We start from the raw sequence: 25,250 nt of genomic DNA, 5'->3' as shown, positions 1-25,250 counted from the left end.
TGTCAGCAAAGGGTAATGCATTCTGAAACAAAGCCTCTGGGCTCTGAACCTTTGCTGGTTGACCCCTAAAATACTGCTCGTGGGCTAATTCATTGTTATAGCTACTTCTCAAACATTCAGTGAATGCTTACCAGGTAGAAGGACTTTACTCACTAGCCACAGAGTGAAGAAGCAAGATTCTTCCAAGAAAGTTCTGAGACAGCATCCAGGTCAGTGAGAAATGTCCTGCAATTTCTAACATGAAATCTGTGGCTCTGTCTGCAGTGTCTGCCTTCTTCCTGCTAGGAAGTATTGGATGGTTCTGTAAGATGAACTTGTTTTTTCAAGCAGTAGGTGGGTTGCCTTTACTGCGGGGGCTGTTATGGCTTTTGTGTGAAGAAGAGAGACTTCTTCATTGCTCTGTCCTCAACACATCCCGTTTTGGGGTCTTTGCTGCGTGATGGGTGAGAGAGCACTTGCTTCTGCTGGAGCTGCTCCTGCCTTCCCCATCAATGGCACAGTGTTGGCATGTGTCACTTCAGATGAGCTTACACTGCTGTTGTGTGTGCTGTGGCAGGAGCTGCCCATGTTCTTACAAGGCCCCAGTGGTACAGCAAGTCCTGTACTTGATGGGTGGTGTGCCCTACGCTTTCTAAAATTTAACGCTCTGATGCAGAAATTGGGGAATGAGTGCATTCCAAGCATAGGCTGGCCTCCCTTCTACAGGATACACACTAGCAGCTCCTTTTGCAGGACTGTCCTGACCTTGTTTATTTTGGACTTAGGCACCGTAAAATAGCTTGTTAATTGCTGCTCATTTAGAATTATAATTAGGTGTTACCAGATGAGTTCTGTAGTACACAATTAAAATCTTATAAAAAATTTTGTGGCTTTTAATACTTCATTTATTGGTTAAAATTTAATTCAGAGTACACTGATTGCAAGCTCTCTGTGTATGTGCATAATTATTAAAACCCACAAGGGTAAAACAAAGCAGGTTTGAATGATGCAGAATCCACGCACCGCCTGGAGGTCAAGCAACCAGGGACACAAGCTCTGGCATTGGATAACTTTGTCCTGCTTTTCTGTAGCCTGAGTAAAACATAGCACTGGTGTGAACGTGGTGTTGTGTGCTCTAGCTGCTTCAATAAAACCACACCCCTGCTCACACCTGGCTCAGGTCCACTTTAGCTGATGGGCAGGGCACATGTCTGGAAGTGATGGACACAGAGCTGCGGTCTTTGAGCATACGAGCTTTCAGAGGGAATGTCATCAAAGCCACTTTGATGCATTAGTCTGCAGGTAAGGAAAAGCTTGGACATCTGGTGGCATTGCATATCCAAAAGTAAATGCTTAAAACTTGGAGCATGTTCCTCGTACATTGCTAAGAGCTTTAGAGTCGTTGTTTGTTGGCAGCTAAAGAGTTGTTGCTGTTAATTTAATATGTTTGGATTTGATGAACAAGGTGCTGCATTTTGTGTTGTGAGCCCCACACCAGTGTCAGCCATATGGAGGGACAGGGGCTGTTCCTTTTCTTGGAGTTGTACTTTACCAGGTCCTCCTTAATCTTTCCTTTGTTTCTCATCAAGCTGAGTAGTGTCTTTCCCCTTTAAAATCTGTTCTGTTTTTCTGCTGGAAGCTTTTTCTCCTTCAGGATTTTACGTTCTGGCAACTAACAAAATTAAAATAGCTTTCCTCCTAAGTACTGTAAAACGTACATTGAATCTGATTTCGACGGCGCCAAGTATGCATTTCAGCACACTAATGTACAAATACATTGAAAAAACAGCCAGCAGTAATTTTCTTTCCTTAGGTTTTACTGAATGCTATCCCTAGAAGCTGCACATTATGTATTATCCTCTTTATATTTTAGTCAAGGTCATGTAAAGGTGGAGGCCTGGAAAGGAAAAAAGTGGATAATTTCAACAGTATAGCTACGAAGTTGCTGCAGACGGCATATGGGATGTCTTATTTTTCAAAGATCTTTCCATCTGCTATTGGCAGAAGTCTCCATTAGGAAAGGGCAGTTTTGTGTGAGGTACATAATTTATTTCTTTTTTGGGTTGATCTTTTATGAGGATTCGGGTTTATCTTGACTCAGACCATTAGCATGGGACTGTTCTCCTGGCAAAGAGGATGCACAGAAGTTGTCAGATCTGAAATACAGAGGAAATGCTCTCAAAGTTTGAGGAAGAGGAGTTCTTTAAGACTGAATTATAAAAATCCAAAGCAAGCTACCATCTTGTGGAAGCAGAAGTGTTATGGTGGTGGATTTTGTTTGTTTTCCTTTGGATACCTTACTTAAGGTTTAATTGCAACACTTGAATGTTCTGGAGCCATATGATGTAATGGAGGAGAAGTACACTGAAAGGTGAAGAATATCCTCTATCTATTTGTCCCATGTGAGTGCTGTGCTGAATGTGAGAACTGATCTCTCTTGCTGCCTCTCCAGTGTAGAAATAGCAAAGCCATTGGAAGTAGCAACGTAGTGGCTATCACTGAATACCCTTGGCTAGCAAAGCATGCCTTCTCTGGTGGTCAGAAAATGTTTGGACATAAAAAGCGAAAACACACATAATCTATTATAAATTTAGCATGGATTTTGTGGTGGATGAGGAGGGTCCATGGGAGGTATGAGATCACCCAGGGTGCAAGGAGCAAGCGAGCATTTTGTAGGTGTGGTGATGTACCCAACTTACCTGAGAGGTAATGCCGTTTACTTTTGCTTTGTGTTTTAGATTTCTTTCTGCCTTTTGGGAGAGGCAATTGTTACAGGTTCATTAAGATGTGCAGAATATTTTTAGCCTCCCACCTTTTCTCATCTTTCTAATCCGAAGCAGGTGAGGTTGCGCATCCTGGATGAGGTGGCGGGCAGCCACCACGGATCCACAGCCATGTGGAGCCTTCCAATCTGCTGCCCCTGAGTGCTCAGCACTTGTGTGTGGTCCCCACATGCCAGTTTGCTTGTAGAATGTGTGCATGAAAACGTGGAAGCAGATGTTGGCCTGTGTTGAGGAGTCCTGGCATTTGCTTTGTGGCATGAAAGATGGAAGTGGCTGGTCTGTCCAAAAAATGTTGGATTCGCTGCAGCCTTGATGCAGCTGTTATCTCAGTCCCTCTGGACAGGAAGTAACTAGGAAACTACTGCTTTGATCTGGCAAACAAAGGAGACTTGTAAAATATATTAATTGATTTTCTTCCATCAAACAGTTTTGAACACACAGCCTCAGATCTGAGTGCGACAAAATATGATGTGTCTGTGTTGTGTGTGTTTTACTTTACAGAATGTGATGCAAGAAACCCAAATTTAATTTTTAGCCTGAAGTGCTACTGAAGGAGAGAAATAGTTCGGAATAAAGAATTTGGAATTGAAATTTTTGGATTCAGACAAAGTTAAGACTGACTTGCCACCATTAATTCAGGATTTCTCAATTTGCAGACATTTGTTCTCTTCATCTTCAATAAGCATTATGTTACACCTAGGGCTTGGTTTTTATTTACATCCCTTTAATATGGTCTAGGTACTCTGTCATATTTGCTACTTCAGAGGTTGTTTTCTTTTGCCAAAGCAAAGCTAGGGGGCCTTATTAGGAGGAAAAAAAGAAAGGAATAATCATAAATTTAGCATCTTATTACAATAAGCTTGATTGCATCTTGGTTTCTTTATAGGTTACAGAAGGAGTTTTCATTTTTCATACAGAAGGCAATTGCATGAAACTTGTGCTTTCATAGTTCCTGCTTATTAGTTGCGGAGGGAATTTCTGGGTGCTGTCTTCCATGGTAACAGCCAAATGCCTCCAGAGCCAGTGGGAATGCAGGATGCTGGGGGCGTTCTGCATGGAGAAAATTCAGTTTAATAAATGTAATAAGTCCATTTACCCTACTGGGCTATGTTAACTACCTGCATATAAACTGAGCATACATTATGTTTGGACAAAGGTTATAGAAGCAGTTTGCAGGCAAGGCTAGCTCCAGAGCACACCGAAACAGCAGCTATTCTTATTTTAGCCCTCAGTAATACACACAGTAATGGGGTTCAAGCAGTATCTGTGGTGGAGACAGTAATAACAACTATGATATAATTAACTTCAAAACCCTTTAGGAGAGAATAATTCCAAAATCTAGCGTTGAAAATGTTCACAGTTTCACAAGATGAGAATTACAGAAAGTTTAATTGGATATATAAACCCTCCAGTAGGGCATAAGTTGTCTGCTAAATGATGGCGTTAGGAGGAAGCCAGCCCCGTGGCTGCCTGCTGCTGTCTCCTCCTGCACGGGCTGGTGCTGGCTGGGGCCGGGATCCCGTCTGGTGTAGCGCTGCTGCTCCTCAACTGGTGGTGCCCACGTCTAGAAAGGACGGGGCAGCCAAGATGCGTTTGAGAACTTGGCATTCCGTGGGCGCTTGGTTGACCTGTGGAGAAGGATTATCGTCTCTGCTGGCGGGATCAAAGCACTGAGTCCTTTTTTTCACTCGATTGCCGCGTGTGAGAGCGGCTGCGAGACGGTGGGTGGAGGTTTTGTCACCAGTGTGTGCGTGCTTTCCAGAGCTGGACTTAAAATAGCTCCAGGCACAAGTAGTTGCTTGGGATTATTCAATCGCTGGTGTGTTTGACAATTGTGAGTCATCAAGGTTAAAGGTGTTTGTGGGATCCTCAAGTGCATCTTCATGAGTGGCCACGACTGCGTGGATGTAGCGTGTGAATACGTCATTGAGCTCCAAGGGGCCAAGAAGACCAACATGTTGAGAATGATGGTAAACTTTAGAGGGGGTAACTTAGAAGAAAGTGAATAACTTACTCAAAGCATCCCTAAAATTAGAATGGGAGAAAGTAAGAGTAGAAAAGAAAGAAGGGGGTGAAAGGGGGGAGGTGAACCAGTTTCTTGATGTGGTTTGAAATCGGTAGTGGAGTATAAAAAAGCAAGCTGGGAAAAGCAGTTTAATTAGCAAGGCTGGGGGTAATTCATGCTAGGTAGGTGGCAGGCTTGAGAAGCTGTTTGAGATGAAAATTTGTAAACCCAACTCCCAGCTATCACTGGTAGAGTGTATGAAGTAATAATGAGTATAAAAGGAAAATTGAAAGATCCAAGGTGGGCTTTGAAGAACTGATGACTATACATCTAAGATAAATAATTTAGGCAAATCAGAGCCATTGTCTTGTGTGAAAATTTGTCCTAGTGAGTTGATGCGAGGTTAAGGATGGCAGTTAAGGAAGAGGAGCCTACTGCCAAAAAGGGCAAAGTGCTTTGCATCAGTTTTTAACCACTAAAAATGTTGTGGAAGACTTGGTACTGGTATTGTGCCTAGTCGTTCTAAACATAAAAGCTAAGCAAATTTCAGAAATTGAGGTCTTGGCAAAAGCAGATTTGGAATAAGCTGTTAATCTGAAAGGCATTAAATGAGCAGACCCCAATAGTATGCTGTGTTACATAAAACGTAACTGAACTTCCAGCAAAAGTAAGGGATTTTTAGTTAAAAAGAACTTTTTTTTTTTTAAGGAGAAAGTTCTTTATATACCTTGTGTTCTGGTTGAAGCAAAAGTTACTGAGAAAATAACAGAATACCTGAAAGATCATGTTCTCCTAGGGTCCAGCTTTGATGGATTCTGCAGAGGAAAACTGTTCTAGTAGTTACTCAAAATGCCCAAGCCAGGGAATGCGATTACAATTTGTTCAGATTCCAGGAGGTCTCTGAAAAATTTCGACACCAAGGCCTCTAAGGAAGCTGGATGGACATATGGATAGAGCAGAAACATTCTTACAAAGAAGAAACTGATTTAATTTTGAATTAGAATTGATTCAGGATTTCATTTGGTTTCAAGCCAGTAGACACCATGCAAATCCTCGAAGCGATGGAGGAACAGATTATCCCTCATCTGGTCAATCATTTGCATGTTCTTGCTGTTTTGGTTAAAATTAGTTCTGGTGCTCAGTGAGTCTTGTATCTGCTACACTTAGTGTGTTCTGTCAGTCTGAGAGATGCCGAACCAGCGTGTTTGGCATTGCTGGAGCCAGATGCAGAAATATCAGTGCCACAGCTGTACAGTCAATAGCAGTCAGCTGTGGTACGTTGTGAGCAGCAAGCCCAGAAAGATCGTGGTGTTCTCAACTCTCCATCTCCTTAGCTTAAAACCTCCTGTCTGCATCCTGGATGTGCAGAACTTGATGCCCCAGAGTTTTATTTAGAGGAGAGGACTTAATACCTTGTGATTTTAGTCTTTCCAGGGTGTTCCGTTGTGCTGAATTCAATCAAGCCTGTTAGGGCACCATTGTTTGTATTAAGAATATATTGTCGTGTGTGTAGTCATTTGTAGAAAAAGCACAGGAATTCTTGCTTTGTGGAAGTGTCTGACTCATGAGCATGTTCCTCCACATTAGCGGAGTTTGCTGATAGTTAAGGAACAGCTGAATTTAGTTTTATTTTTAATAGGATTTTCTGCTGCCCTGGTTCTGCAATCCGTGCATCTGGGTGCACTGCTGGACCCCTTCTACAAATGTAAAAGGCCTCTGTTGAAAGGGAGATATGCAATAGTTTACTTCTTTTAAGGAGACTTTACAAAAGGCATTAGGAGCCTGTACATTTGGGTAGCATGATCCACAGCAGTCTGTGCTTAAGGCTCACTGTGAGTGATGGCTGGGCACGCGAGGCTCAAGGCTGATCTATATTTTAAGTGAATGTTTTAACTTATCACCTTAGTTATTTAACGGGGCCCTTCATAATCCTTGTTCCAGTGGAAAAATTCCTTTTTCTTACCTTGTATTGTCTTCAGGCAATGACACCTTCAGAAATTAAGGTCTTCAGAAGCAAATGTAGCCGTTAAGGCTGACAGGAATATCCAACTTGTGCTTGCGTCCTGCTTAAAAGTGGGTCTTTCCCTCTTCTCCTCTCCTTGGATCAAGTTGGGATTGCATGTTCAAGATCAGAAAGACCTGTAGCTGGGCCAGCTTGTTGCTTAAGTGCTTCACACTTTTTAATCCATTGTCAAAAGAAGGAGAGTCTTTTTAAAATACTTCTGAATTGTTTTTGCTGTTACATTATATTACTCCATACCAATCTGTCTCTGTTAGTTTGTTGGTTTGTTTTGGGTTTTTTCCCAGATTGTGGATATATTGAGTTGTTTATTTTTGTGGGTGTTTTTTTTTCCCCACCCCATTTTTAATTTCTATGTAAACAGGTGATGAAACATTTTCCTGCTGGAAAAAATACTTCTGTGGTATTAATTTTTTTTTTCTGGACAGTTTACTGAGAGTATTCAACGTATCCTTTCTTTTGCTCTGTCTCATTCCATTACTCAGAGTTATATGCCGGTGGCTAATTATACTCCTCCACTGCTTTCTTGGTGTTTGTATCCTTCATGTACTTATAGATGGTTATCAAATCCCCATCTTGCTCAGCCAGTCTGTCTAGTGATTGTGACTTGACAGAGATTTTTATCCTTGCTGGTTCTTGAATTGCTTTGCTTGTTCCTTCTCTCCAGATGGTTTGAGAGTCTTCTAACTGAGAGCATCAGACTGATGCTCTCGTCCTGCTCCCACCTGGGTCCTCGAGGTGGTACCTTTGCTCATGTGGCAGTTGCTTTTACTGTTGGCCTTTTTGCTGTATTGCAAGTTCATATGAAGTTCCTCCCTAAATCTATCCCGGTGTTGCCATCTTCATATATCTCCCCACTGAATCTCTAATACATTCCCCGCATGTGGGAGTTTGGAGTGAAATGAGACTCATTTTGTCTTTTTTGGCCATATTGCTATACTCCCCAAGTCTCTTTATATTATATTTCTCCCAGAAAAGCACAAAGAAATCTATGCTAAAGGAATACTAATGTAGTGAAGTGAAACATTCAAAAGTCATTAGCTTGTGTGTAACTGTGCTTCTCCAACTTTTAATGTGTGCAATATGATGATCTTGAATTATATGGTGTGTCATGGTTTTCCTCTTCCTCCTTCAGAGCACAGATGAGGCATTATGTACAGAGTGAAGCAGCTGAGCTGTAGCCAGTTATTGTTCTCACTTTTAACTGAATAAATAGCTGCCTTGTTGCTCTGTGTGGCACGTGGCCCCTCCTTGCTCAGTCAGTTCTTGATTGCCATCGTTGGTGTGGCACCCCAAAGTTGGTTGGGTGGTGTTGTGTTGACTGGGTCCCTGTGGAGCACTGGTTTCCCTTCAGGGTACTTGTGTAAAATACAAGGTAGTGGGTAGGTGTCCAGAAGGAAAATTTGGTTTTGTTGTGTGTTGCACATGCAGTAGCATTGGGAAAAGCTGATGCAGTTTTAGCCCCATCTTTACTGTCATCTGGGTGTTGTCCAGTTGGTATCTTCTGACCTGCATCCTTGGGCTCACCTTGCAAATGTTCAAGAAGTTTCCACCTTGAGAAACAAACGCAGTTGTTTGAGGTTCCTTTTGAAAAGGCACTGTTACATCTCCGGGTCAGATAAGGACATTGCTTATGCACTGGGCTTTCCTTCCTGCCCTGTTAAGTTTCTAGAGACTCTCTTAACCGTGTTTCACAGCAAAGGCAGTGTCAGTAGTCACACACACAACGAAACCTGGCAGTTCTGTGGATGTACAGGGGTTCCTGGAGGGAACTTTTTGTGCTGACTTCTTAGATCCTTTGGGTTGCAAAGTAGCTTAACCTAAAAAGTGATTTTAGTGCAGTATTTTTGTCTCTGGTTTGGAACGGGCAGTCTTGCTTTGGGGATGCTCTTCTTCACCATGCTGTTCTTGGCTAGTGACCCACGTGACACTTGCTTCAGTTTGTCTTCCAGAAGAGTTCATAGAGGACATAAGCTATTCAGTGCTGGTTTGAAATTCCTCTTGACTCTTTAAAGTTGACTGCTTTTTCTAATCTCTTTGCCGTCTCCTGTGAGACATACTCGTTGCCAGAATTTCTTAGTACCATATGAGCTGTTGGTATTCTTGGCTCTGTTTTAAATGAGTCCAGCTTTTTCTGCCTGTCTGAAAGAATCAAACTGTGTACGTTTCAAAAAATGTCCTCAAGACCGCCTCTTTTCCATCCACTTGCCCCATGGCAAAACCGGATATATTCAAATGAAGTTTGCTTTTTTGTTGTTGTTGTGCTTTCCTGCTTTCTAGTTTTCTGCCAAACTAGCACTCGGTAGCTCTAACACTGAGTTTGGAGCAGAGGCAGGAGTTTAGCTTGCTAAACTCAAAGCTGTTTTTACGAAGCCATCTGGAGTGCTTAGCCTCAGCCTAATTTTGGGTTATGTAGTCTAGAGTTAGAATATTGCCAGGACCAGATGCAGAAGGAGAAATGAGAATGCACGTGTGTTTTTGAAAAACCTTCTTCAACAGTGTCTGGGCTCCCAAAGACAATATTAGTTGTGAGATGCTAGCCAAGGCAGTGAGATTAAAAGAGGCCTTCAAATGAAGGGACTGAGGTCATCTGGTGCACAGGAGATAATTCCAGATGCAAGAGAGAGCAGTCTGAAGAGGCACGAGATTGCTGGGGACAAGACATGCTAAGAATCTTAAGAACATTATTTGGTCATTTTCTGTTGGACTTGATTTTGCCAAAGCAATACTGACTTTGTATTTGTTTAACTTGTTACCAGAATCTACCAACCTTATTTGTTTTTTAGCTACCTTCTATCTTAGGCTGCCTTTGGCATTGGTTCAAGGTGGCTGTTTAAAACTGTCAGAGTAACACTGGCCTTCTAAGGGTTAAATGAGCTTCAGCTAATGCCCTGTCGCCTTGCTTTGAGTATTGGGTTGTCTTGTTGGGAAAGAGCATCTCCCTTCTAAAAAAAATGGGAAAACTGAACAACCAGGAGAAGCTTTTTAATATTTTCAATTTCAAAAGAGAATGACAGCTACTGAGATTAATAAAATTTTAAAACATTCCAATTTAAAGTGCTTTAAATATTGAATGCAGACAACTTTTCCATAGGCAGAGCAACAAGGGAAAGAGGAGGTGGCGGATTTTGATCCTATTAAAGGCCAAAGGTGCTCTATTAATTTTGGAGGGACAGACAGCAGTCTTGCATAAGAAAAATGGGCGTTTTTACCAGATGGTAAATTATTATATAGCACTAAACAGTTGAAAAAGATCAAGTCTATGAAGCATCTGGTAGTGTATCTGACAATTCATCAGTTTTGCATGATGCATGCTGTATGTATCTCATGGGCTGGAGAGGAAAGTTATAAATCTGTCAGTCTTGAAACTGGAGAGAAGCTTGATGACATTTGCTGAAAGAAGAGAGAAATCAAGAGACAGACCTATTCTTTAGCTGAGGTTTTTTGTGTTCCTGAGAGTTATTCCTGAATGAGGGCTGTGGAGGTGCCATTGACATGACTCTGAGCAATCTGCACTCAAGATACACCATTAGATGAGGCACTTTCATTGTTAATGGAAGTGAATGAAAGTGGAAAAGCTCTCTGAAAGCTATTCATCCCCAATGTGGTCTGACAAATACCTAAGATGTTCAGCACCACCTGTAAAACTTGTTCTCTGTCCTAATCTGAGAGAGTTTGACACACATCATTAGTTTTGACACAGTAATTTCAACCCTTGGTTTTTCCCACCCTCCTCCCCAAGAAGGGTAGACTTAAGATTCTGGCTGCTGTTGAGCCAGGTGTAATACTGCTCAAGGGATGCTTCAGTGGATTCACTTCTCTGGGCAGCACAAATAACCCCCGTACATGCAGAATTTAGAAACATAATCATCACTCTTAATGCAGGCATTTCTTCCCATTCCTGTGTGGGCTGTGTCTGGAGAGCTGGCTAACACAAGGCAAATGGCTTGGGGACTGAACTGAGCTTCCTGTTGGAATACAGCTTATGCAGCTATAAAAAATACAACTACCTGTGTCTGTCTCTGCTATGTAAGACATGTTAATGGTGCTTTTAGTAATCCTTTGGTGAGAGATGAGTGAGGATATGGAAGTTGGAGGGCAACACAGGTAACAGAGTGTGCAGGTGGTACAAAGAACATCTTTTGCAGTATTCAGAATCCTGCTGCTGAACTTAGTTCGATTTATGCTTTCTCATTGAGACAATAAAAGAAGGATGAGGTGATCAGTATTCTCTCTGCATCTAGGTTAGAGCTAGGTTGTTTTGTAAAGTATTTTCAGATGTCTTGGCTGCAGAAGATGTTGCATAAATAAAGATTTCTCTGTGTTGTGCGATATTATAACGTGTGAAAAGATTTACTGTGCAAATACAGTAACAGAATGGAGAAGAATCATGATCTGCTGTTTGTTAGTATGATGTGATGTCAATATTTGCCAAGGTAGATTCTCTTGGGATTTCTTGTGGATTTCTCTAGGCACGATCGTTCCTGGCATTCTTTGAGTGCTGTGTTTTTGTCAGAAGTGGATGTGTTTGTAACTTGTGATACTTCCATCAAAAACTCAGTGGTTTTCAAAAAAAAAACCCCAACAGCCTACAAAAAACCCAAGACGTTTCCTCTGTCAGAAACCTAGCAAAATTCAAAAATATCTTTGGTAGAGCAGTCTTGAAGATGTTTTTGAAATGTCTGCCAGCATGAGTAAGAGTGGTGCGTCGGGCCACACACAGCCTGTGCACTTGCAGATACTTTGCTTCAAGGATACTCATGGGGTCCACTCAGGCTGGCATCTGCCTGCATGAGATTTTTTTTTGCTAATAATGCTGTGTTGCTAACTTCTGGTAACTTGCAGCTTAGGGGAGAATATCATCAACCTTTTAATGACTGTTGGGCTTGCGCTGAGGTGGCCAGAACTGAAAGTGTGAGCCCCTGTCACTGCTCAGTGTAGTCACACTGAGGGCATGGGGCTTGCTGACCCCTTCTTTTAAGTCTGTCTTAACAGGCAGACCTTGGACTTCAGGGGAAAGTACAATGAGTATATTCTCATGAAAAGATAAGGAAGGCAGGTATACAGAAACTGTATTCTTTTTCAATACTTGCCTTTTTTTGGTTGGTTTTCAAGGAATTTTCTGTATTTCAGTATTCAGGCAGATGCTCAAGTTAAGGCAATTTGCAAGGTAATTTGCTTTGTTTTGGAGAAGGAATTATTATCAATCATCATCAAGACAGCCATCCTTTCCATTTTTGTGAGTTTGAAGCTGAGGTGTTTGCTTTGGGTAAAGCTTCTCTTTATAGACACTTTCCTAATAACATTCTGCTGTGACTCTGGTAGCCCTGTGAGCTGACAGCTGCTTCAGTTCAGCTTCTGTTTCTTCTGCTTGAACCCGTTGAGACTTGTCTGGTGTACACCAGCCCAGCTGGATGGCCCAAGCTATGCTTCACATGTAATTTGACCACAAACCACCCTACATATGCAATCAACCATGTGTGTCTTGGGCAGATGGACAAAGAAGAGTTACATGAGCGTATGACTGTTCCTTGTATTTAATGTGCAACTTCAGAACTATTTGTTTTGAATAACAGCAACCAAAGGATGCATTAATAGGCCATAAAACAGACTGTACATGAAGATGAACTTGGAGATGGGTGTGCATTTATGCCTCGTGACCCTTGAAATGGCTTCAGGGACATCAGTGTGGTGCTCTGTTGCTCATGCAGCAAAGATAGTTAAATTTCACTTTAGAAGTATCTGTAATGATGTCTTTACAGTGTAGTTTGGTATATTGGCAGTTAATCTATGTGTCATGTTTGATCATTTTCCGTTTCTTCCTCTCTTGCTTTGCAGGAGTGAGTCTGTGTCTGTAACACTGGATGTACTGACCGCTTGCCTCACACTGAAGAGGACTCGCTCTACTTTGGAATATGGTGCCTAACTTCTGCATCCCAGTACTCACTGTGCCAGCAGCCATCCTCTGCTGCTTGATGCTGCCTTCAGCAGGAGCGGACAGTAAGTAACATTCGGGTTTGGACAGCTTGAGCACCTTGCAAAATTTCTTTTAAGAAATGTTAAACCTTTTTGGGTTGTACTGGAAACACTGAGAGCTAAGGGACAACTCCCCCAACCCCCTCCAGTCTCTTCTTTCCCAATGTGCGCATTGCAGATAAACAGGATGTGTGTGAAGGGGCACAAGTAGAACTAAAAAAGACTGGCAAAATTTATTCAAGCGCAGGAAGAATTTCTGTAGTAGCTGCAAGATCAAAACCTGACAGTTTGATTTCTAACACGTAGAGATGAGTAAAGAAAATTGGGGGCGGAGGAAGAAAGAAGTATTGGGGTCACAGTAATCCCTGTTACTTTTTCCTTGTTCTTTTGCCAGCTCTCGTAGTTTGTGTAGCGCTGAGACATCTCTCCTGAGTCAGCAGGCGATGGAGAGCTGTTGGGGAAGAGGGTGCGAGTTTTTACCTTCTGGTGTAGCTGTCCTACACCTATATTTCAGCAGAATTGGAGTAGAGTGTTTCCTTGTGGTTGTGCTTTAAGCTGTTGTGTCTGTGCCTGTTGTCCTGGTAGTCTTACTGGGCTGCTGTGGCTGGTTTTGAGCAGCCCCATCCAGGTCAAGAAGAAAAATGTGCACAAAATGCTGTTGTGGACAGACAAGAGGCGAGAAACATGGCTAATGTTTGCCTACTGAAAATACCTTTTAGTAGGAATGCTTCATGGAGTGAGTTATACAGAGAGCAGGAAACCTTGTGGCTTTTTTGCATATTACTGGTTTTCATAAATCGTGTGTATTTGTTAGGCTATCCCCAAGTATTTATCCATTCCCCCTCTCCTTTCTTTTTTTAACCTGTAACCAGTTTTTCAGTGTCCAGACATCTGCATATTTGTCACAGGCTCTGGCTGTGGTGAATACTCCATTCCTTTGAAAGCACCCAGGGCTCCTGGGACGCTTGAGCTGGAGCAGAGGTGACCATGATGCAGTTTCTGAGCTGCTGGCACTCATCTGCTTCTCACTGCAGCTTTAGTCACCAGGCTTATAATTTGATGTAATTTTGTGGAAGTTGAAGGAGATCTTGATTCATGTTGGTAGTAGCCTGGCTGAATGGAGAAAACAGATTGGGGGGGGTCCTAAATGTTCTTGACTGATGGGAAGGAGTAAATTTAGAGAAGCTGGAGAGAAGAGTGAAGGAGGGATGTGAAGAAACATACCAATTCACTGTTTTTGTTACCATTAGGGATGACTTGCACAGGCAGCAGATTAGTGTGTAGTCTATATGAGTCTGAGCTGCCCAGTTAAACTGGGAGCAGCAGCTGTCTCCTTCCTCAGCTTTCTGCGCTGTCTGCTGGAGCTGCTGGAAGGTGCTTATTCAGATCACTTTCTCTACACACTGTAGCCCATTTTGGGACCTGGCACAGAGAAATACATGTTTAATGTTCTGAGAAGTATAAAAATTCCCTGAGGTTCATTATCTTTATCCTGGCTCCTGCAAGGGAGAGAAGCGTCACTCCATCAGGAATGAGGAAGCTGGTGGAGCTTGAGATGTCCTAGGACAGTTCTTGGCTTGAGGATAACTTGCAGTAGGTGTGGTTTGCTAATTTTGTGGAACACTTCCACATGCTTAAATTTAACAAAATTGGCTCTGTTTCGCAGGCCCAGATCCAAATATTGGTGTCTCAGTTGTGGAATGCTTCTGTGTTGGGAAGCAAGTGTATCTGTATGTGTGCCTTTTTCTCTGGCGCAGATCTACTCTGAATTACTTTTTCCTAATCTGGAAGGCAGGTCTGGAGGGCAGTGACCTTTTAACTGCCACAGCCACCACGGATTAACCGAGGGTTTCCTAGGATGGAAAGAGTTGCTCTGTGTATTTTAGCAGTTTAGAGCTTTTCTGTTATCTTACTCACTGAATCTTGCCACCGCCTCTGAGGGGCTGGGACCTGTGTGAAAGGACCTGCTCTGTGCCTCTGCAGGGGGAAAAATATCACCCCAAACCCTGCGCTTTTCATGTCCTTCCATCAGTGGTGCAGACAAGAAGATACAGTGGTGTATCTGGCATCGAGGAGTCCTGGTTGAGGACAGCAGTGGAGGACAAGGGGAAGGTATGACAGTATATGCACACTGGAGCTTCCTGTTGAAGCTAGAGAGGGATGCTGTGAAAGGAGCACCCTGTATGCACATTTCTCAGTTTCTTGGTCCCCATAGCATCCTGTTTGCCTCAGTCAAAGAGTGTTTATTTACACAGGTTATGGCTGTTGCCAAGATGTCACTGTGATTCTTCCTTTCCCCCATTGCAGCACTGCTTGGAGACAGTGGAGGGATGGGCAGCCTCTGTATCTGCAAAGCATTCCTGCATTTCCCCAATTAAAAGCAGCAGGATAATGAGAGCAGGGTTATCCCTGGAATTTCTGGAGTCAGTCCCCAAAATTGCTTCTTACAGGAGCGGGGAAGGAGTGCAGGGAGTGGGCTGTGCTGCATTCCTGGCAGCAGTGTGTCTTGGTGGCTGAGTGCTCAGGGAGCACCCACAACTGGGTCTTCCCTACCTTCCCCACCTGTGCTTTGGAGCTTCTGTTGTTATAGCACGTTTCAGTGTTGCTGCCATAGTTTCCTGACAATTAGGCAGCTGGCAGATAGCTGGATGTTAACACCTGAGATAAAACAGATTGAATACGTATCACCTAGCGGAGTTAGCGCCCGGCTGCACCACGATACCTCTCCTGGAATTGAGTTTACGGGAGCTGTGAATAATGCTAGCCATGAGGAATTGGAGGGGCATCCAAAGGTTAAACTGTGTGGCAGTGTCAGAAAAAAGAGAGGCTCACTGGGTGCCTCCCTGGCAGCAGGACCACAGTGGTGGTTTCCTGGCCGCTCTGGTGGGGTGCTGGGAGGAGAAGGTGAGTGGGAAGGGGCACATGTGCGTGAACGGTGGATACAGAAGTGCTAATTTGGCAGAAAGCTCTTCCAAATCCTCCCCAGCTTCTACAGACTGCAGTAAGAAATTATTAAATTTTCTCTGTGATCTGACTGTGTTTCTGTCAGGGTGACCCTAATTCCATTAGAGCAGCTCTGAGCTGATTCAGGATGGCTGTTTTACCCATTCTCCCTCAGCTTGCTTGTGTGGGTTTTTTTTTATACGCTCTGTGCTTCCCTGCCTGTCAGCTTTTGATTGTGCATGGGAAAAATGGCTTTGCTGATTTCATTTAATGTTCACTGCAATTGTCAACTAAAAGATGCTTTTTTCAGCTTTTGAAAATGTCATTTACTCTAATAAAATTAAAAAAAAATCCTCTCTCAAAACAAAAATACAGAGAAAACAGGAAAAATCCATGCTGTCATCAGAAATCATCAGCAATGTGTTTTGTTGTTGGCTTGTTTTTTTTTAAAATTATGCTTCGTTTTTTAAGTCCTAGGCAGAGGTTCCATTAGCCAGAGGAGGAGACTAGGTGACCCATCCAAGGCCTCTTCTAAACACAGTATATCTTGGTTTGTCTTGTACAGAATTTCAAAAGGCTTAAGGAATAAGACCACTTCAAAAGTGACCTTGTAGAAGGAAAGAACTAAGGCAAAATTAGACCAACTACCTGTGAATTGATATGTGGTAAACAAACAATTTGCACCTTTTGATTTCCAAGGGTAGAGCAAGCTTGGCTTATATTGAGGGGATGGATGAAACTTGCATCAGTGAGCTGGTGGTGGTGAAGGCAAGGCTCTGGCTCCCACCACCTCTGGTCAGAAAGGACTGCAAGTCTGAAGTGTCTCAGGGCTACCCTGCCCCTTGTAAGGAGGGGCTGCTTTATATCCAAAAGATGGGCATCCTGTACGTGTGGTGGTGGTATGATAATTGGATTGAGGAGGCACATTAAAAAAGAAAACAGGAAGGTAAGATGCTGATACTTGTGAAAGTTAGGGAAAAAAGAAGTGTACTCCTTCCTAGACATGTGGCTTCAGGTGAGGTCTCTTTGCCAGGGATTTTGCCTTGCACTTGAAGTGCTGTCCAGAGGTTTTGGGTGGAAGAGTGCTGGAGGGAACATCTGTTATGGCACTTGGTTCTTCTTGTCTCCCAGCTCTGCTGTCTGCTCTTACTGTTTTGTGTTCCCGGGACCCAGGAGTAGCGTGGCAGGTTTTGGCTCCCTGACTCAGCTCCACTGCCTTTGCTTTATAACCTGAATGATGCCTCAACAACAGCTCAACCCCAAATACAGCTGCTCCAGGCCACCCTGCGGGACAGACTTGCTGTTGTGCAAGCCTGGAAAGTGGCCACTTTGGGGAGCTGGACAGCAGGATCCCATCCCAAAAGCTGGACCTGAGGCTTCTCCACTGCCCTCTTGCATCAGTTTCTGCTTCCAGGTTTCCTGTTTGCTTGCCTGTCCCCAAACCCTGCATGTAGTGATTATGTGTAATTGATGTGATCGGATCCAGGTATTGCAGCACAGGTAAATACTAATTTTCTGTAATTCCACCTTGACTAGCTTGAGATATTCCATCAGTGAAAAGAACATGGAAAATATTGTTTAGGAGAACCCCTTGACCTGAGGCATTGGGGTGGCATTATTAAGGGACAGGTTGAAATATTAACCACAGTTATTGGGCAGTGTTTATTTCTGGTGTCCTTATTCATCATAAAAATAAATACATATATTTAGGTAGAAATGGATTCCACACTTTTTTGTAAAATACCTAAATGCTGCCTGCTGGTAACTGCATGTTGCAAGCATCAAGGTAGGAGGGATGCTCTAAGGACAAATGCCCAAGTATAGAGTAGACAACAGATCTTTCTCTGCATTTATAGCCCTTTTAGCTCCAGCACTTGTGGGAGTCACATGAATTTGTTTCATTTGCTACACACAACAGATCACAGCATGATCATTTGTCTTTTTTATGTATTGTTAAAGCTGACATCATTCATCAGTCAACATCCGCTGTCAGGTCAAAGGTCTGCCTAACCCCAAATCCCTCATCCAATGGTGGTCAGTACAAAGACCTACAGAGGATGTGAGAGCAGCATAAATACATAGTGATCTCTTCCTGGTGTCCTCGGGGAGTGCTGGCTCCTGGACCCACAGAGGTGCTGTAGTAACTTCAGCCATTTGCTCTCAGGCAGCTCTGAGTGGTCAGTCTGCAGGGATGTCCTGGGGCCAGTGGTTTGCATGGAGACCACAGTGTAGGCTCCAACTTTTGCTTCCACTCCTTTTGCCTCTACTCCAACTTTTGCCTCTGCTCCTTTTGCCTCCACTCCATGTTTAAACCCCTTCCTGCTGCTCTGCAGGGCTGAGCATTCTCACTTGCCATTCACACCATTTGGACTCAGCTGCACAGCCAGAGTTACTCTCTTGCCTTCACAAGGGAGTTCCTATGTTTAAGTGTCCATGTAAATAATCTAGCACAGTGACAAATGTTAAGGGGCTGGTGTATTTAATACTCGATCTTTGAAGCAGAGTGTGCATATTGCCTTGGTGATACAGAAGACCAGTAAAACTGCTTACAATTTTATCTTCAGTGTAGATTCATAGATTTTAAGGCCAGAAATCAGATCAGTGCAGTCTTCTACTCTGACCTGCATAGCACAGGCTGTATAATTTCAGCTAGTAATTTCTGCATCTGCCTTTAATAGCTGTGGATGAGCTAGCACGTATCTTCCTTTTGGGAGGCTATCAAATCATGATTTGAAGACTAAATGGTAGAGAATTTACCCATGTCCTGCGTGATCTGTAAAAATGGCAAGTAGTCATTACTTCTTCAAATCTGTATTTATTTCAAACTGCGTTTATGCATTTTTTTGGGTTGAGACACTGGATGTTGGAACATCTGTCAGCTAGGCTGAAGACTTCTGCTATTTAATGAAATCTCCTGGAGAAGCAAGTTAGAGTGGAGAAGTTAGAGAAGCTGTAAGTTTGTCCTTTTTGTTGTAGAAAAATGGGCTGGTCTTGGTTTTTCTGACCTGATAAAATTTTTATAGTTCTTCACTAATCTTCCAGACTTTTCAGTATGTTTTTTGATGTCAAGGACCTTTGAATCCCTTTCTGGGCCTCTGATCCCCAGGACACAAACTTGTATTTTATTACTGTGACTTGGCTTTTTTGCTCAAGAATATCTGCCCTTAAGTACATTAAAGGGCATTTTGCTGGATCCCAGCTCATCCAGTCATCTGAGTAATTCTGCACAGGTAACCTTCCTGTCCTGTTAATAGCTGACTACTAATCTTGGTAAAGCTTACCCTTTTCTTTCCAAATATAGTTGCGTTTATTCACAGATGTTAATCAGTTGTGGCTATTTGCAGGGACTGCTATGTGTATTTTATGGAGATATTTTAAATATCCTATAGTAGTGGTTGTAGCATTCTTTGCAGATGGAAAGGAGTGCCAGGAAACCAATTAAATAGTACAGTTTGTTGTGCTGCTGCTTGCTGCTGGTAGTACTGACGTCAGAAAGGGGAAAAGTATGAGATCTGCTGGAGCTTTCAGTGTTTTAGCTGAGCAGTTGTAAAAAGCAATGAAGTGGTAATAGGGATGCTTTTTTTTCCCTCTCGTTATCTGTTCATTATATTGGTGCTTCAGAATGATACTGTAATATAAGATGATCAAGCTCATTTTTGTGAACAAGCAAGAGTATGAAATCTGTTTGCTCAAAATGTTAGTCAGTCTTTTTTGATGGGGAACATGCCTGGTTTAAAAAGGAGTGGGGGGAAAAAAGCATCTGTTCATGGGTGCTTTTCCTCTGTTTAGTTGTCTATCTTTATGTATCAGGAGCTGAAAAGCAGTGGTGCACTCTTAATTGAATGCTGTGTTTAGTCCCTTGTGAGAATCACTGCTTTGTCTGTGCCAGAGACAAATCTCAGTTATTTTGTTGGTGTGAAAACACTGTGGGGTTTTATTGAAAGTTTTAAGTCACAGAAATGTCTTTTGCCTTACACACTTTACTGACACATGATCACTGAATTAAAGCACGTTTTATAGTGGATGATGGCTTTACATTTGTGTATGAATTGTAACCTGCAATGCTAGAGCTTGCTTTGAATGTCAGTTACGTTTGGGCTTTCTCTGATGAATCATAACATTAAGCCTTCACAAGGCTAAGGGATACTCACGTGGTACTAAAAAGAAATAATTACAGGATATATTCCATTTCATGTAGTACAGGCTGGAATGAACTTGCAGTCCTGCTGTGCTTTTCAGATGGCCCTTCATTGCATGTATTACTCATTTTCCCCCTGCTTCTCCCCCCCCCTTAATTAATAATACAATTTCGAGTAATGTATTTTGTAAAATTAGGTTGAGATGTAAACTGTACCTGGTCAAAACTTAAACTAAATGGAAATGCCACCATTTTCCAACAGAGATTCATTACACCAAGGGTGACTGTTGTGAGTTGGTGCTTTAAAGTCACCGTGTGAAGAAGAGGTGTGGACTTGGTTTGTCTCTGGTACATGAAGTTATTCTACTTGAGCTTATACCATAGAGTTCTCTGGAAGTAGCCAGGGTCTCATGGAAAGAACCAAAATCAGTCCACTGTTGGCACTGGTTAATACTGCAGACTTCAAATGAATCACACAGAGAATTCTTGCTTGCTTTTGCTGCTTTTCCTGCAAGTTTTTTTATATTTTATTTTATTACAGACTCTTTCTACGTGTGATAACTTCGTTGGCTCACCTCAAAGATGAGAGATATAAGCCCTTGCAAGTTAGTTGTCACGCCAGGAGAAAACAATGGCTCTTGAGCCTCTGCACTTTGTTAAAAGGGTGCAGAACACCTACAGTTTTCTTTGTACTAATTTTTAGTCAAGTGCACTTCATCTGTTGTGTTACTTCTGTTAAAGGTTGTTTTGAAAAGGGGTTTTAAAGGCACCAGGAAATACTCAGCAGCTTTACACACGTAAGGTTTTTGCCCTGAAAAACTCCATTTGTAATAACCTTTCAGAGCCTCAGCATTAGCACAGCTGTGCCTGGCAGGTGGGACTGTCCCTTTTCACCCACTTGTCAAAACCAGCTGGGGGCTTGTGTGGGTGGGAGACAACAGTGTGTTGCCAAACTCTCACTTTCACTGCGGTGTTGTCCGTAAGGCAGATGTGGTACTTCCTTAGTTTTCAAGCTTGAAACTGAAGTTCTCTCTTTTGAGAGTAAATGCAAGAGTTGGTTTCAGAAAGGATTTCAATCTCTGTTTAAAAAAAAAAAAAACAACTTTGAAGTGAGGTGGCTATAGGTGTATCGTACTTATTCAGTGTTTAATTTACAAGAGGGAAGATCCTTTGGAAGAACTGAATGATGAGTGGTGAGAATCTTGGTAAATGCTGAAAATGGTTAAAATACTGATATGATGAAGATGACTATGTATTTGAATCCCCTTTAGCATCGAACAGAAACTTTCAGGAGTTTCGGGATGCAAGAAACCCTTAGAGAAGCAAAATCTTTTCGTGAGCAAATCCTTTCATATTCCTGTTTGAAGGACTGGGATGCCTTGTCCTGGCACAGTGTTCTCATTCTTGCCATGCTGAGTACAAAGAGTTTAGCATGGCTCTCAGGAGGATGATGATGGTAGTTCAAGACCTGGAAAGGCTCCCTTTATTTCTCTTTGATATAACAGGCAGTGGTCCTGGCTGTTGACTTGTCATTTATACATGCTGTATATACACTTCCAATATCCTTTTTTATGCTCCGTTACATACACTTTATCAGGGGTTACACAGAGTTCCTTAGTTATAACCTGTTGTTTTCAGCTTTTTATGAGTTTGTTGTATGGCTGAAATGTGCCCTGCTTGGTCTTCAGCCAGAGTTTAAGTTGGGGGCTGTATTTCATGAGTTGGACATTTGTTTTTTTTGGTTCTTCCTGCAAAAGTTATCTTTGAATGCTCTTAAAAACAAAGGGAGTGGAAAAATACTTTTGTACCCTTAAAGCTGACTGTGGTGTTATTTATAGATCTCTAGTCTAAAATGTCTGTGAAAACGATTGACCACCAAAGTGCAACTGTAGTAATGTCAAGAGAAAACAGAACCTGATTTGTGGAAGGGGTGGCCCGTAGAAAAATAGGCTGCTGAATAATATAAAGGGAATTTCATGCTAAATCTTTGAAGTAGAGGATGCTGTCTGAGCTGGTGTGTAACTAAATTAGCTGTGTATTTGTCCTGTGAAAGCAGCCAGAACCACTCTTGTCTCAACCTTCCAAAGACCCAGAGGTGCACAGCAGAGGCCTCCAGGTCCTCCAGCGCCCAGCCTGGAGTGTGGGCAGAGAGAATTAATTCACATTGACACCATGGAGTTTCTCTTCTATTGCATTTGTCTATGTCTTGAGGCAGTTGTGCAAACAGAAAGGGTTTTTTTTTTGTTGTTGAGGTTGCTCTGTGGTTGTCCTGTAGGCCACAGGGGCTTGGTCTAGTCTTTCTTGACGATGCCTGTTGAACTTTGTTTCTGCCTTGGTAAATGCACAGAACATTTAACATATTTAACTGCCTAAGTTTGGGATTTTTTTTCCTCAAATGCTAAAATACACCACTGTTCATATGACTGCAGAGTTCTGTGCCCTATTTTAAGAGCAGAGTATGATTTGAGGGCTTTTTTACACATTAGTACAAAATCCCTCTATTCTTCAGTCAGCATCTGTGCAGTGCTCCACATCTTTTTCCATTAGACACTTAGCCTTCTGTTGCAGATAAAGCTTTTTTTTCTGAGGCAGATTCAGTTCAAAAATTCTGACATTGTCTGTAATCTGTAGTATGTTGTGTGAGACGTGTCCTACGTAATTTCGAGGAATTTAAGGAACTCCAGTTAACATTTAAAGAGTTATATGTAGTTTATGTGTAGTATACCATGTGGTGTTTTCCAAGTTCATGTCAAATTACAGATGAGACAATTATTTTGTGTTACAGTTGTTGGTGGACTGTGTCAAACTCTAGGTCCATTTATCCCAAAATTGCCCCAACATAAGCCTCCAACGATTGGCAACAAATGCTCCATGTTTTAAGGAGATGCAAAAAGAAACAGTTCTTGCCTTTTCTCTCCCCACCCAAATTAGTTCCTATTTCCTATGTGAAATTAGAAGTTGTTCTCAGAAGCTGGACTTCTGTTTTTACTTCTGTAAAGCTTCATTAATTGCAACAACTAAATATTGTTATATCCACGTGGGCAAAGGAATAATGCCCAGTGTAGGTTTGTCAAGGTCAGATCAATCTAATTTCCTTTAATGACAGGATAACAGGCTTTGTGAATGGAGAAGCAGTAGATGTCATTTATCTTTAGTAAAGCTTTCAGTGCTCCCTCATGAGACTTTTTCCTGTGAAACATCTGCTCGTAGGGTGGGTATTTGGCAGTTTGGTAGCATTCAGCATTTGCAGTAATGATCTCTCTGATAGAATAGAGAACATGCTTATTAAATTTGCAGGCAACAACAAGCTGGGAAGAGCAGCAAGCATGTTGGAGGACACCATTAGAATTCAAAATGATCTTTACAAATTGGCGAAACTGTCTGAGAGGATGCATGTCAATAAGGAAAAATGTGGATAGATGTTTGAAAATAGGAGCAATCAGCTACATAAATACAGAATGAGACAACTGCCTAGACAGCTGGTATACAGAAAAGGTCTTGCAGTGCTAATGGATCAGAAACCATACAGGAATCAACAAAGCCATGCTGTTATAAGAGGCACAGACATCACAGTGATATGCAGAAATGAGGAGTACCATCTTGAAGACACATTAGATAGTCTTTTTACTCTGCTCGCCTTGGTAAGGCCTCCAGTGAAACATTTCATCTTGAGCATCCCCCTGCCAGAATAGAAGGATTAATTGAGGGGAACCTGGTCTCCCCCATCCTGTGCTAGGAGAAGAAATTATGTGCTCAAACTGCAGCTGAGAAGTTCGGGTCAGGCACTAAGCAATGCTCGCTGACATGCAGGATTGTTGGGCATGGAATTGAATTTCCGGAGGAATTTCTGGAATGTTAAATGCAAGCAGAAAGTGTTGGCTCATGTAGGTTTTGAATAGACAGTGTGATTTCTTAAATGAATGTTTCTTTGTCTTCATTTATGAATCAGGAAAGGTACAGGCTCCCAGCCTGTCTTCTCTGGGTCACCTGATACTCTGATATTTTTATCCTGTCGTTTTTCATCCTCCTCTCAAGTGACAATCACTCTCTTCCCTCTGACTATGTAACTTTGTGTGAAAGTGTTTTCCAGGTCCTTAGTCCTCCACAGTACCCTTCTCTGACTTTCTAGCTGTGCTAGGGGAAAGTATGCCATTAATAAAATGAGGCCTCAAAATATCCAGCAGATGTAGTTCCATCATGAACCCTCATAGGTTTGCTGTCTTTTTGCCCGTGTCTGTGCACTGACTGAAGATCTTTCAGCTGCCTGTTACAGTGTGCAGTTCATCTTTTGAAGCCATACACTTAACTTGGCTCTGCAATGGTAGCAGGCAGTGCTGGGTTTGTTATTTTCTCTCTGTACATATTATGTATTTGCCTGTAGGTAGTTGTCTGCCCTGAGACTTTACCAGGCTGTATATCTGTGCAGAGGCCTGTGTCTGAACTTCCATGATTTCAGGGGCTTTGCTCCCCAAGGCAGGGGGCTCTGGTGCACGTCCCATGGTTGCTGCCAAGATGTGCAAAACCCTTCTCTGTCATGGCACCAAATGTCTCTGTTGTCCTGCAGTGATTGTCAGGTATTTCTAGGGTGGTAGTGCCAGCCTCTGTAGCACGGCACATACAGCAGGTTGGAGGGTCTGCATGTGGACCACTCCAGGAGAGTGATGCTCCTTGCTGTCCACAGCAGCACTGACCAGCAGCTCTTGTGGGGTGCATTGAAGCATCTTCTGGCTGCACAAAACGCTTTGGGAGACAGTTGCAAAGGGTGCTGTAGGTCTTGCAAGACCTTCTGACTAAAATATGTCTAAATGCTTATTTACGTGTGTGAAAGGGAAAATGTATTAAAAATGTGCGTTTGTATAGAATACTTCTAATTTCAGTGGTAGTGGAAGGGAAGATGTGTAAGGGTTTTTTCCTTCTCTTTCCAGTAGTTATTCTTGCTATCAGTAGCTATGCATCAACCCATGGACTTCTGTCTGGTGAGCAGAGTCCCAGGGCTGTATGAGATGGGAGTGTCTCATGCTTCGTGTTAAAAGATTATGTTTAAGTCATTGTATGTTTATTGTGGATAAGAAGCAGCTATTTACCCACCTAGACTTCTCCTTTCCTGGGTTTCATAAAAGAGCCATGTACTTCTTGGAAAACTTTCTCAAAAACAGATCAGAGGAGATTTGTCTTTTTAATGAATTGATTTAAATCAAGATGCAGGCCATTACATGAGTTCCTGAATTCTGAAAACTCTAGCCGTTGTGTTGGGGCGGTTTTTTTTGCCATCAGACTTTGACTTCAAACTGCAATTATTTTTCACAAGATGAAGAATGAGGTCTGTTGCCTGTTATGAATAATAGAGTATGGTAATATCACAGCTATATATGCAAACTCTGCAGACTGGCAGCACAGCTGCTAAAC

At 42.4% G+C, this 25,250-nt stretch overlaps 1 protein-coding gene across 17 annotated transcripts in view; it reads left to right on the top strand.

The window, feature by feature from the left end:
* PTPRF (protein tyrosine phosphatase, receptor type F) overlaps positions 1-25,250 on the top strand; it is a 287,080-nt gene that overhangs the window by 28,857 nt on the left and 232,973 nt on the right. For 15 of the 17 annotated variants that reach the window (XM_027683284.1, XM_027683287.1, XM_027683288.1 and 12 more), the window contains one exon: positions 12,626-12,787. In XM_027683284.1, coding sequence (XP_027539085.1) covers positions 12,703-12,787 — 85 coding nt within the window. In that variant the 5' untranslated portion in view covers positions 12,626-12,702. Of the gene's footprint in view, positions 1-12,625; positions 12,788-25,250 lie in introns of those variants that run through there. The other 2 variants (XM_027683292.1, XM_027683291.1) reach the window with 1 other exon arrangement.

Source organism: Neopelma chrysocephalum, unplaced genomic scaffold, assembly GCF_003984885.1.
Source record: "Neopelma chrysocephalum unplaced genomic scaffold, ASM398488v2 Primary Assembly neopelma1_64, whole genome shotgun sequence".
Lineage (NCBI taxonomy): Eukaryota > Metazoa > Chordata > Aves > Passeriformes > Pipridae > Neopelma > Neopelma chrysocephalum.
This window is presented reverse-complemented; position numbering and strand designations above follow the sequence as displayed.